The following is a 12,366-nucleotide window of genomic DNA, read 5'->3' on the forward strand; positions in this document are numbered from 1 at the left end:
AGGGAACTCGTAGGGAGCAGTGTGCGGTCACAGGGCTGCGCCCGGGGACCCACATCCAGATGTGGAGCCAGGCTGATGGTCAGAAACACCTGGCTGGAGAATTCACCTATTGCACATGTTTTTAGTGGTAGGGGAGACCAGAGTAACCGGAGGAAACCTACGCAGACACGGGGAGAACATGCAAACTCCACACAGAAAAGGCCCCGTCCACAGGTGGGAATCGAACCCGAGACCTTCTAGTTGTGAGGATCAAGCGCTAACCGCTGTGCCTTTTTTTTCCTCTTTCAGCGCGTGTGAAGTAAATACAGTTGAAACTGAGCGGTCTTGGATCGACCCACATGAGGACTACGATAGCACTGACCTCTAGTGGACAAAGAGGTTTAAACCATCTTTTAGAAGTACTGTAGACAACAATACACGGACATTGAGGGACAGAATAAAAAAAAACAGGATTATCACGTTTTTGCATATAATTGGTTTACTCTGAACACAAATCTCCAACAGAAAAGTCTTTTGTGGTGAAAAATAGCAGCATTTCGACACTTCAGTGCAAAGTGAAGTTCAAGTAAATGGTATTTTGTATCAGACACAGGCCACATCCCGGTCTCCTCTACAAAACATTGTGAGGTTCAGTCTATGACAGCGGCCCTTTGGTGCAGTAAAGCTGATAAACTGTTCTGCTCAGAGCGGGACCCAAGTTTCTGAAAAAGCAGAAATGAACATGAGAAACACTGAGCTGTTAAACCTGTTTAATCTTTGCGACATAAAATGACCTGACCTTTTCAGTTTCCCATATCGTATCGAAGACAACAGTTTCTCCTTTTCCACTTCATTTGAGCATTTGTCGTAGGCAGCGAGCAGACTGTGGAAGAAACACGGCACATGACAAACGGTTCTTATAGTAACTGTGGTCGTAATACTTGTGGTAATGTTGTACCTGTGAGGAGTGGGGTATTCCTGGATCACGGCCGCCGCCTTGTCTCCCGATAAACCGCTGATCTGCATGAGCTGACGGGTGAAGACTTCTCTCACCGTTTGGCACTGAACACAACAGACGATAAGTTCATAAGAGTGAACAATCCAGGGACCAAGTAAAGACCAAGTATCTGAGTCCAGAACAGTAACAGCTTTGATATTCATAGTTTTTTCTTTTTGAAGTACTACCTTGTTCTTGACGGCTCCGTGGTTGAACTCTGTGAAGGAAATCAAAGAACAGGACGGACTCCCCATGACATCCTGGTCCTCGGGCAGATCCCCCTCCAGCTCGCGAGAGCGCAGCACCAGCGTACGGTTCTGCCAGAAAGCCCAGCTTTGTAAATCCCTCAGTTTTCATTCAGTCGCATCATTTCCTGCCCGTCGTGACGATGTCTTTACCTGGTAGAGTTTGGTCAAATATCTGGTCATCACGGTCAGATACGCAGCGGATTCTCTCACATCTTGGACTCTCTTCACGAAGAACCCGTCCACCACCTGCAAAAACCAAAAGAGATTATATTCTTAAAGACTTTGGAAAGGAGATTGTAAAAAAGATTAGATGTAAATATTTGAAATTCCCAGTCCCGCCAAAGATGAAAGAAATTCAATTTAAAATAATCAATAGGATCTATCCAACTAGTAGTTTTTTTAAACAGAGATTTAAAATGGATGTAGGAAACTGTAGCTTTTGTGAAAGTGAACCAGAAGATTTAGATCATCTTTTTTGTTTGTGTGAAGTTGTCCAAAGGTTTTGGCTGGACCTTCAACAATGGATTGTCTCCAAAGGAACTCAGATTATCAATCTAACAATTAATAATATCAAATATGGTATTTTTCGCAATAATCATAATGATTTTGGTCTTAATATTATTTTGTTAAGCAAACATTATATACATAAATGTCGTTTTTTCAACATTACTCATTGGAGGAATGAGCTGAAACTGTTTTATAAATCTCTTATTGATCAACACCCAAAATGCAGAAAAACTGGCTTCTTTTATAGACAATCTTATAGAATGAAATGCCCCTTTACATTTTTTTTTTTTTTAATAATGTGAATTTATACAATATATAACCTGCCCATGTTCTTTTTTTATTTATTATTTTCTTTAATATGTGCACTGAACAGTGAGGTCATTAAGCTGTAAACACACACACCCTCTAGTGGACGAACTGGGACATTGTGCCCTCTACTCCAGCTCAGGACGCTGCAGGTGAATAGAAAACAAAATGTAGAGATATCAATTTAAAACAGTAGAAGTTTCAAATTGATTTCTCTATTCTCTCTTTTCCCTGTTCACCTGCTGCGTCTCCGAGAGTAAGAACGGCCCGGTTAACGCCCTCCGTCCTCACCTGTGTGTTGACGATGGCCTGCTGCAGCGTGGACTCCGGTAAACTCAGGTGAGACGCCGCCGAGCCGCACTCCTCCACCAGGTACACGGGCCTCCGCAGACCGCAGCGCTTCAGCCGGAACTAACACCAGGGAGTCGGTCAGTTCAACAAATCTCAGCTTCAAAAGGGATTCACCAAAGACCCAAATACTAGTTTTTACTGTCACACAACTGGATATTTCACTGAGAACGAGAATGACCACGAAGCCGCTCGACTGAGGGGAGGGTCTCGGGTAATTTTGGCACAGTTGATTTAAAGATGGGGTATTATGCTTTTTTCAATCACACAGCACCAGTCTATATCACACTACAATGATGACCAAACCTTCTGTTGGTCTGTAAATGCAGTAAATTAGAATAACTGCCTTGTATAAAATTGCTCTCTCAAAATGGCTGTAGTGAATGTCTTGAAATAGGCCTCTGTCTCTTTAAGAACCTCTGACCCTTCCCGACACGCCCCCTCCACACGCTGTCTGTGGCATCAGTGGGGAGGGGGTTCTGCTGAGGAGCAGTGGTTGGTGACGAAAGCTCGGAGGCGTCTCCAGGAGGTGGGGGCGTTCCTAGGAGGACTCAGGCAAACCTATCCCTAAAATGGCCGCCATCAGAGTTTTTACAGATTACTCCAAAATACGTGAATGTGCCAAGGCAACACTTCAGGCATGTTTTTAATGAGGGAATGACATAATAACATGATGTAAAGCTTGAAAAAGTCGATTTTGCATAACACCCCCCTCAGTGTCTTGCCAAAGGACACAGTGGAAGCCTGTGTTCAGAGCTTTACCTTCTGTTCCCTGAAGCGCCCGTCGATGATGCTGCCGCACAGATCGTCGATCCTCTTCCGCTCCACGATGTAATCCAGTACCAGCTCGCGGCCACTAGGGGCCCTCAGCTGCCCTGCACAGACAGAGACGCTGCAAGTGAATAAACGGAGAGAAATCTATTTGAAACTTTTAGATTTACTGACATAAATATGAGAAGAAAATGTGTTGCCAGTTTTCTGTTTCCTAATGTTGTTTGAGTTCCTGAACAAACTTAGATGTTAAGGGAGAAAACTAGCCTTAACTCATAAATCGAGTAGATAATGGACGTGTTTGGACCTGGCACTGGCTCCATCTTCTCTCGTGCGACCCACAGAAAGTCTCCCACGTTGAGTTTCCGGACGTCGAAGTTCACGCCGTTTCTCTGCAGCTCCTTCACCAGCTCCTGTTTGCAGTGAGTGTTGCCTCCGCTGCCACAAAACACAAGAGAACTCGTCAGAACATACAATTACAGAAAACATCTGCCTTTCCAAGCAACACCAGAGGCCCTCGAGCTTTATCCCATGTTACCGCGTGTCTTTGACTCTTACCCGGTGGTCTCGATGAAGTCGACGCACAGCAGGATCTGGAAGGTTCCGGGCAGAAGACACTGAGACGAGGCTTTGGTTTGAGGCTCTCTGGGTCTGAGGCTGAGGTCTGTGCTCGGCTCCGGGACCGGGACGGGTTTCTCTGACAGACTGACACACAGAGAAAAACCTTGAGGGTCGGTTTAAGTTCATGAATCAGCCACATGGATGTTTAGAGTTTTAAAGCATCGTATCAGGATGTTCCTACTTTAACTCTGCTCCGTCTCCCGCCTCTTCATCGCTCTCGGTCAGATCCACCACATCGTCCCCTCCCTCCTCCGCTCCGTCTCCTTGTCTCTCTGCGTCTCCTCTGTCGTCGTCCTCCCCTCTCTCCCCTCTCTCCCCTCCTCTCTCCCCTCCTCTCTCCCCTCCTCTCTCCCCTCCTCTCTCTGCCGAGTCCAGACGTTCAGCCAGGGCCGACCCCTCCTCCGTCAGAGAATATCTGCAGAAACCAGAGGATTAAGAGGTGGGCAATATACATCGTCATTTACAATATCGAGTTTATCTCCAATGTCTAGAAATTGTGGAAAGATGTGGGGAGAATTGGGAAAAAATAGGGGGTAACCTGAGAAAAATGGTGAGAGAACAGTGAAAATAAATTAAAAAATGGGGGGAAAATAGGGGTAAAATTGAAAGAACATTTGGAGGAAAAAATATGGAGGAAAAAGCTGGGCAAATTATTCCCCTATCAGATCTTTTCATTTGGAAAAAAAAAGGGAAAATGTGGTGTTATTCCTGCCTTTTTTTATTCTGTTCAGCACAATTATCTTTTTGCGTGACAAAGTGTTGTACCTGGCCGGGTTGTGCGTCTTGATGAGGAGGTTCTTCTGGATCAAAGTGCTGACGGACGACCAGGCCGTGTATTTACTGCCCAGATCAGGCTTTACAAACGACAGAGAGTTAGAGTCACGTCAGAGGTACGAGGAGAAAGAACAAGGTTTAAGGCGCTGCAGGTGAAGATTAGTCACAAAGATTTGTTCAGAGGCGATTTTGTTTAAACCTGCTAAAAATGTCAACATGGACGACTATATGAAAAAAATAAAAAAGTCCATGTTTTCACCTGCAGCGTCTCACCTCAAACTGAAGCAGATTTAGTGCATGAATGATTCGTACCGCAGTGAAAGACTTGTCACACAGCGGCTGCGCTTCTGTCTGCAGCTCCACTTTGAACATGAATCCTTTACTGCCCTCTATCTGCAAGAGAGACAACTGCATGAAGACAAATGTCAACAGTTATGAGTGAATATATGCTCGTGTCCGGCTCTGACCTGGCAGTGCCTGTAGAGCACCAGCAGGACGGCGTATCCCCCTGAGCGTCTCTGCGGGACATACTCCCTCTTCCTCCTCCCGCCGCCTCCTCCTCGCTCCGGGTCACCACTAGAGGGAGCGCTTTTCTGTGAAGGACAACAATGATTCAACAGCTAGATCAACCTTCTCAAACTACAAAACCTCCAGGTGATTCAGTCCAGACCCTGATGGCTCCTCTGCGTTGTAGAATTTATCATCAGTTAGCAGGAATGCAGGAACTAGAGCAAGAACTAGAGCAACACAATCTTTCAAAACTATCTCCAACTCTTTCCTGGTAGATTTCTACATTTCTTCACATTCTATCACAAGTGTAAGCAATGATTAAATATGAATTGTTGTCGTCTTGTTTGGCAAAGATTCCGAAAAGAAACATCTTTCCCCCTGAACAATGGGATTACAGAGACGTTACCTTCTTGGATGGAGCCAGGTTGTTGTTGTCGAGTCGAACAGCAGGCGGCGCCGTTTCTAGAGGAGCGTGAATGGAGGCGTTTGGACCTGGAGACAAAAGTTAAGTTTAGAGATGAATTCACTACAGTATTATAATAACACATCTCATCTCATTGTCAGTTTTGTTTTGAGCCTCACCGTTCTGCCTGTAGTGCTTCTGCAGCCGGTCGTCCAGGAGTTTGCAGATGCCGTCGCCAAAGTTCTGCAGGATTTTTGCTTCTTTGGCGTTTTTCAGCGGCAGCGGGTATTTGTTCAGAGAGTTGATGGCCTGAAGCACAAACACAGTCTATAACATTTACACATAATCAAATACTTTTACAGAACTTCAACTTGAGATATATTTTTGGGTTAAACCCCCCACTTAAACCAAGTGCATTTTTTCCAGTTTGGCTTTACCCAAATCAAAAAGCTTCTTGGTCAGTGTAACGGCTCATTTGAAAGCTAAGACCTGCAAAACTGATGTCACTTTTTTTGTTACGTTGTAGCCGCATTTTTATCCCATTGTTGTCGTGTTTTTGTTGTTTTTTGTCAATGTCAATGTCAATTTTATTTATAAAGCACATTTAAAAACAACCATAGTCGACCAAAGTGCTGTACAAGAACAGTAACAATATGTACAATAAACACAATAAAAGTTGAACACATGTCATATATAAAGGCACACACTGTGTCTGGTCTACATGGAACCGAAGGCCAAAGCAAAAAGATGAGTTTTTAATTTGGTTTGAAACTCCTCTACAGACTGAGCCGAGCGCACATGTAGAGGAGGCTGTTCCAAAGTTTAGGGGGCGCCACTGAGAAGGCTCGGTCACCTCTGGACACACAGACAAAAAGAGCTGGTCAGCAGACCTCAGAGCTCTGGAAGGACAGTAGAGCTGCAGCAGTTCTGACAAATACTTAGGTGCCAGTGAATTTAGGCAAACAATCAGCAGAATTTTAAACTTGATTCGAAAGGGAACTGGTAGTCAATGTAAAGAGGACAGAAACAGGACAGTTTTTTCAGAGCTGTTGGCCATTCCTTTTTTGTCTCGTTTTGATCAGTTGTTGATCGCATTTTTGTGGCTTTTATGTTGCGTTTCTGTCACTTTTTTTGTCGCTCTTTTGTGGCTTTTATGTTGCTTACATTGTAACGCTTAAAATGTTGTACCTGGATCCTTGAAGAGATAAAAGTGATTGACCCACAGACACACTCGCACACTGACACCGTCTTTATCTTTATGTTTTATATTCAGAATAATTCATATCTTGCACAAAACATTACATGATCTGAATAATCACAGCCCTGCTACTTGCAATTGTCCGCTGAATTACAATTAAACATGCAGCGATTAATGTCTCTAACCTCTTATTTTGGAAACTAAACTAACTACTATATAATATTATTAAATTCACTATTCGTCCTGAAAACTTGAGTCTATCAGTGAGTGTTTAGCCCCTGCTCATCGTACCTTCTGGTAGGTGTAGTGGATCTTGAGGCCCTTCTCTTTTGCCTCGTCCCGAAGCTCCGTGAGCCACTTCAGGAACAGCGGGTTTGGGCAGGACGGCACCGGTCTCTTTCGCCCCAAACGCACCGGCTCCGAGGCGGGCATCACTCTGCCTCTGCGGGGACACAGTTTAAAGTAAACAGCAAACAGTAAACAGCAAAAACAACTAAAAAAGGTTTGATTGGAAGAAGACGACGCTTCAAAGTGACTTATTTGACCACGTTCAAGATGCTGTTCCTTCATAAAAAACAGCGTTACGGCTAAAACCGCCCTAAGAAAGTGCAAACAAACGGGACCGTTCTTGTCTTGTGGTTAGCATTTAGCCTCTCGTTAGCAGTTTGTTTGGAAATATAATGACTCCGATATGACTATGAATACAAACACAAGCAAATACGGCTGGATTACGCAAATACCCAGTCGGTAGCGGCGTGTTCTGGTGCTAAAAGCGCCAAAAGAGCTCACCTTTAAACCGGCTGCAGAAACTTTCTGCCAGAAAGTTGTGGCGCGACGTTTTCAAGGCTTGTGTTGACATGTGACACGTGACCGGAAAAAGCTGTAACCCGGAAGGTAATCTGTGTTAGCTGTTACCTAGCAACGGTGCAGTCGATTTCATCATTTATTATTAGCATTATTATTATTAATAATAATATGGATTGACTGCGGAATCCTTGTAAAGAGTTGATGCAGAGAAAAGAGCAATTTCCTTTTTTTTTATTTTTTTTTATTTTTATTTTTTTTACAGTTTATGCAACAAAATAATTCATAGTTTTGAGAAAAATAGTCTTGTTTTGTTTTCTTTCTTCTGTAAACATTTTTAAAATCCTTTTCTGCTCAAATCAATCAATCAATAAAATAAAAAATAGGGCCCTGGCGCTCCCTCTGGCGGACACATCGCAGAACTGCAAGTGAAGTGTTAAACTGAGGAAAGTTTTAGAAATAAGTTAATAGTTAAATGCACTTTTACTGTGGGTCAAAAATAGAGACCAACATTCAGACTCTTCAGTAAACTGCAAACTGGATTAAAAATATCTTTGTACCTGCTGATGCTCAGAGCTTTTCAAATATTTTATAAAGTGTATCATTTTTATTACATACATTACATACATTTTGTTTCCCATATGACTTAAGCAAATATAAATATGACACTTTAAAGTGATTTAAGATACATTTGATTAACAATTATTTGGCATAAAAAACACTAACTTTTCTTGTACAACACGGAGCGCTCCCTCTAGCGGACACGGGGTTAACTACAGGCTGTGTTTTCAACGGAGACTTTTTCGTTTATATTAATTCAAACTCGTTTTGGACACTTTTTAATTTTCCTTAATAACCTTAAATATATATCGTACTAAGTCTACAACCTATACAGAATGTATTCAACCCTTTCTACTGAGTGAAATAATAAAAATATAGTCAGGCTAACGGATTAGCATCATTTATCCAAATCAGTTAAATGATGCAAATCTGGTCGTGACAGTCCCTTCAGTGCAGAACTCTGGCGCTCCCTCCTGTGGACACATAGTGGAACTGCAATTTCTTCAGTAGTTCATGTAAAATAATAATAATTTCAAGTAGTTTCCTTTATACATTATACGGTAGTGTGTACATGGAGACACTCATCATTTACATTTGAAATCCCTGTGTTATTTTTAATCTGTTTTCTAATTAGATAATGTGTGACAAAAACTGTTAGCTTTGTGTCATTTGTTGGGTTTTTTGTTTTTGGTTCTGTTTTCGTTTTCTGTAGACTTTGTGTCTTTAAAATACATTAATATTATTGTATTTCATAAAGACATTCACCATATAATTTCTGAGGAAAAACAGCATCAACGATAAAAGACTAATTTTCTCAAAAAACTTTAGTAAATCACTACATTGGCCATGGCGCTCCCTCTGGCGGACACATCGCAGAACTGCAAGTGAAGTGGCTGTATTTTAAACGGAGACTTTTTCGTTTTTTATTAGTTCAAACTCGTTTTGGACAGTTTTTATTTTATTTAAGAACCTTAAATATATAACGTACTAAGTCTACAACCCATAGAGAATGTCTTTAACCCTTTCTACTGAGTGAAATAATAAAAAAATATAGTCAGGCTAACGGATTAGCATCATTTATCCAAATCAGTTAAATGATGCAAATTTGGTCGTGACAGTCCCTTCAGTGCAGAGCTCTGGCGCTCCCTCCTGTGGACACATAGTGGAACTGCAATTTCTTCAGCAGTTTATTGTTTGCTTATTTAAAATATTTGTAAAAGTACTTTCCTTCATAAATTATAACACAGTGTGTATCTGGGAACATTAATCATTTACATTTGAAAACCCTGTGCTATTTTCATCTTTGTTTTCTAAATAGATATTGTAAACTAGTAAAGTAAACTGTAACAAAAACTGACAGCTTTGTGTCACTGGGGGTTCTTTTTTGTTTGTTTGTTTGTTTGTTTGTTTGTTTGTTTGTTTGTTTGTTTGTTTGTTTGTTTGTTTGTTTGTTTGTTCTGCTTTTGTTTTCTATAGACTTTTTGCATTTAAAATACAATAATATTATTGTATTTCATAAAGATATTCACTATATAATTTCTGAAGAAATAAAACAGCAACAAAAGACAAAAGTCTGGCGCTCCCTCTGGCGGACACATCGCAGAACTGCAGGTGAAGAGTTAAACTGAGAAAAGTTTTAGAAATAAGTTAATAGTTAATTATACTTTTACTGTGGGTCAAAAAATATGTAAAGACCATGTTTAAAACATTCCGACTCTCCTCAGGAAACTCCAAACTGGATTAAAAATAACTTTGTACCTGCTGATGCTCAGAGTTCTTCAAATATTTTATAAAGTGCATCATTTTTTTTTTTACAACAAATACATCTTATTTCTAATATCAATTAAGCACATATAAATATGACACCTTAAAGTGATTTAAGATTCGCTTCATTTGATTTATTTGGCAGAAAAAATACTAACTTTTCTTGTACAACACGGAGAGCTCCGTCTAGCGGACACAGGTGGAACTACAGGCTGTGTTTTCAACGGAGACTTTTTCGTTTTATATTAGTTCAAACTCGTTTTGAGGAGGTTTTTATTTTACTTAATAACCTTAAATATATAACGCACTAAGTCTACAACCTATACAGAATGTATTTAACCCTTTCTACTGAGTGAAATAATAAAAATATAGTCAGGCTAACGGATTAGCATCATTTATCCAAATCAGTTAAATGATGCAAATCTGGTCGTGACAGTCCCTTCAGTGCAGAGCTGTGGCGCTCCCTCCTGTGGACACATAGTGGAACTGCAATTTCTTCAGTAGTTCATGTAAAATAATAATAATTTCAAGTAGTTTCCTTTATACATTATACGGTAGTGTGTACATGGAGACACTCATCACTTACATTTGAAATCCCTGTGTTATTTTTAATCTGTTTTCTAATTAGATATTGTAACTGAGTGACAAAAACTGTTAGCTTTGTGTCATTTGTTGAGTTTTTTGTTTTTGTTTTCTGTTGACTTCGTGTCTTTAAAATACATTAATATTATTGTATTTCATAAAGACATTCACCATATAATTTCTGAGGGAAAACAAAGATAAAAGCATAGACTGTAAAAAATAAAGACTAATTTTCAAAAAAAAAAAAAAAAAACTTTAGTAAATCACTACATTGGCCCTGGCGCTCCCTCTGGCGGACACATCGCAGAACTGCAGGTGAAGTGGCTGGATTTTAAACGGAGACTTTTTCGTTTTTTATTAGTTCAAACTCGTTTTGAGGATGTTTTTATTTTATTCAACAACCTTAAATATATTACGTACCAAGTCTACAACCGAAAGAGAACGTCTTTAACCCTTTCTACTGAGTGAAATAATAAAAAATATAGTCAGGCTAACGGATTAGCATCATGTATCCAAATCCGGTAAATGATGCAAATTTGGTCGCAACAAACTGCGTCGCCATAGTTGCAGGAACCAAGTTATTTTATATTTTATTGTGTTAATTATTTTTAATTATCATTGTTATTTACATATTTCACCAAACATATTCACCTAATCATTAATACATATTCAATTATTTGCTTTTTAAAGGTAAAAAGTGCATCTCATTTCAGGACTCTGAAAATGAGATGCAGTCTGGCGCTCCCTCTGGCGGACACATCGCAGAACTGCAGGTGAAGTGGCTGTATTTTAAACGGAGACTTTTTCCTTTTTCAATTAGTTCAAACTCGTTTTGAGGATGTTTTTATTTTATTTAATAACCTTAAATATATAACGTACTAAGTCTACGACCGACAGAGAATGTGTTTAACCCTTTCTACAGAGTGAAATAATAAAAATATAGTCAGGCTAACGGATTAGCATCATTTATCCAAATCCGGTAAATGATGCAAATTTGGTCGCAACAAACCGGGTCGCCATAGTTGCTGGAACCAAGTTATTTATTATATTTTATTGTGTTAATTTTTTTTAATAATCATTGTTATTTACACATTTCACCAAACATATTCACCTAATCATTAATATTAATACATATTAAATTATTTACTTTTTAAAGGCAAAAATAGCTCATTTCAAGACTCTGAGTTCCAAACAACAGCCAAAAGTCACTGAAGTGTTTCCTTTGTGTGGAGCGGCCCTGCAACCGGCTTGTCTAGCAGTAATTACCCTTAATGACTAACGTTAAACAAATAATCCCTCTGTAGGCAAAGCAGGCACGAGGGCTCCAAACAATAGACCCATCTTAGTCTATTTAGTTTTGAGAGTGAGGTAGAGTGTGTGTTGCTTTTGACCCAGTATTTCCCTGTTACATCAGCCCTTGTGTTTTCCTGCAGACGGGATGGTTGTGGCGGGATGAGGAGGAGGCAGGATTCCTCGGTCTTTGTCGGGTCTTGTTGGAGGATTCCTGGTTTCAGCCTCGGGACAGGGAGCTCAGAGGCGTGACACCCGCAGACTGCCCTGGAATAACGGTCTTCACCCCGCACTGACAGCCGGGATTAGAGGGCGGAGGCCGGGGGGGGGTGGATCCGCTATGTTTGGGTGTAAAGAAACTTGATACTTCTCTTTTCGGTGTGTGTTTCACTTCAAAACAAGGAGCAACAAGACGCTCAAAGTCTGTCTAGCTTTAAACACAGGCTCAGTTTTACTTTGTCTGCAGTGACTCCCCTGAAGGAACTTTATATTGATATTTGTTGACTTTATCCTTAACCTCTTAACTCCCACCTGAACGGATCCCATTTTCTCCAGTTTGGCTTTACCCTAATCAAAAAGCTTCTTGGGAGAAAAAAGCACCAAAACAGCCACAAAAAGTGAGAAGAAAAAAAGGATGTGACAAAAATTCAACAAAAATGTGACAAAAATTCTACAAAAATGTGACAAAAATTCAACAAAAATG

At 40.4% G+C, this 12,366-nt stretch overlaps 1 protein-coding gene across 1 annotated transcript; it reads right to left on the reverse strand.

The window, feature by feature from the left end:
- Window positions 1-594: 594 nt before the first annotated feature.
- Window positions 595-7,100, reverse strand: mus81 (MUS81 structure-specific endonuclease subunit). Its single transcript, XM_079580584.1, has 17 exons — window positions 6,954-7,100; window positions 5,644-5,773; window positions 5,468-5,553; window positions 5,019-5,144; window positions 4,864-4,944; window positions 4,543-4,631; window positions 4,096-4,192; window positions 3,959-4,023; window positions 3,715-3,861; window positions 3,464-3,594; window positions 3,148-3,260; window positions 2,329-2,448; window positions 1,375-1,470; window positions 1,165-1,293; window positions 938-1,041; window positions 779-862; window positions 595-701 (listed from the first exon to the last, which is right to left on the reverse strand). Exons 1-17 carry the CDS (start codon window positions 7,092-7,094, stop codon window positions 635-637), a joined length of 1,806 nt encoding a protein of 601 aa, XP_079436710.1. The 5' UTR covers window positions 7,095-7,100; the 3' UTR covers window positions 595-634.
- Window positions 7,101-12,366: the final 5,266 nt, after the last annotated feature.

The sequence above is a fragment of the Gobius niger genome (genome assembly GCF_951799975.1).
Source record: "Gobius niger genome assembly, chromosome: 21".
NCBI lineage: Eukaryota > Metazoa > Chordata > Actinopteri > Gobiiformes > Gobiidae > Gobius > Gobius niger.

Excerpts from the sequence above, each read along its gene's own strand:
- mus81 (XM_079580584.1), bottom strand. The coding sequence starts at position 7,094 with ATGCCCGCCTCGGAGCCGGTGCGTTTGGGGCGAAAGAGACCGGTGCCG. Across the intron at positions 5,554-5,643 it reads GAAGCACTACAGGCAGAACG|GTCCAAACGCCTCCATTCAC; the intron begins GTGAGGCTCAAA and ends TTTTGTCTCCAG. Across the intron at positions 863-937 it reads GAATACCCCACTCCTCACAG|TCTGCTCGCTGCCTACGACA; the intron begins GTACAACATTAC and ends TTTCTTCCACAG.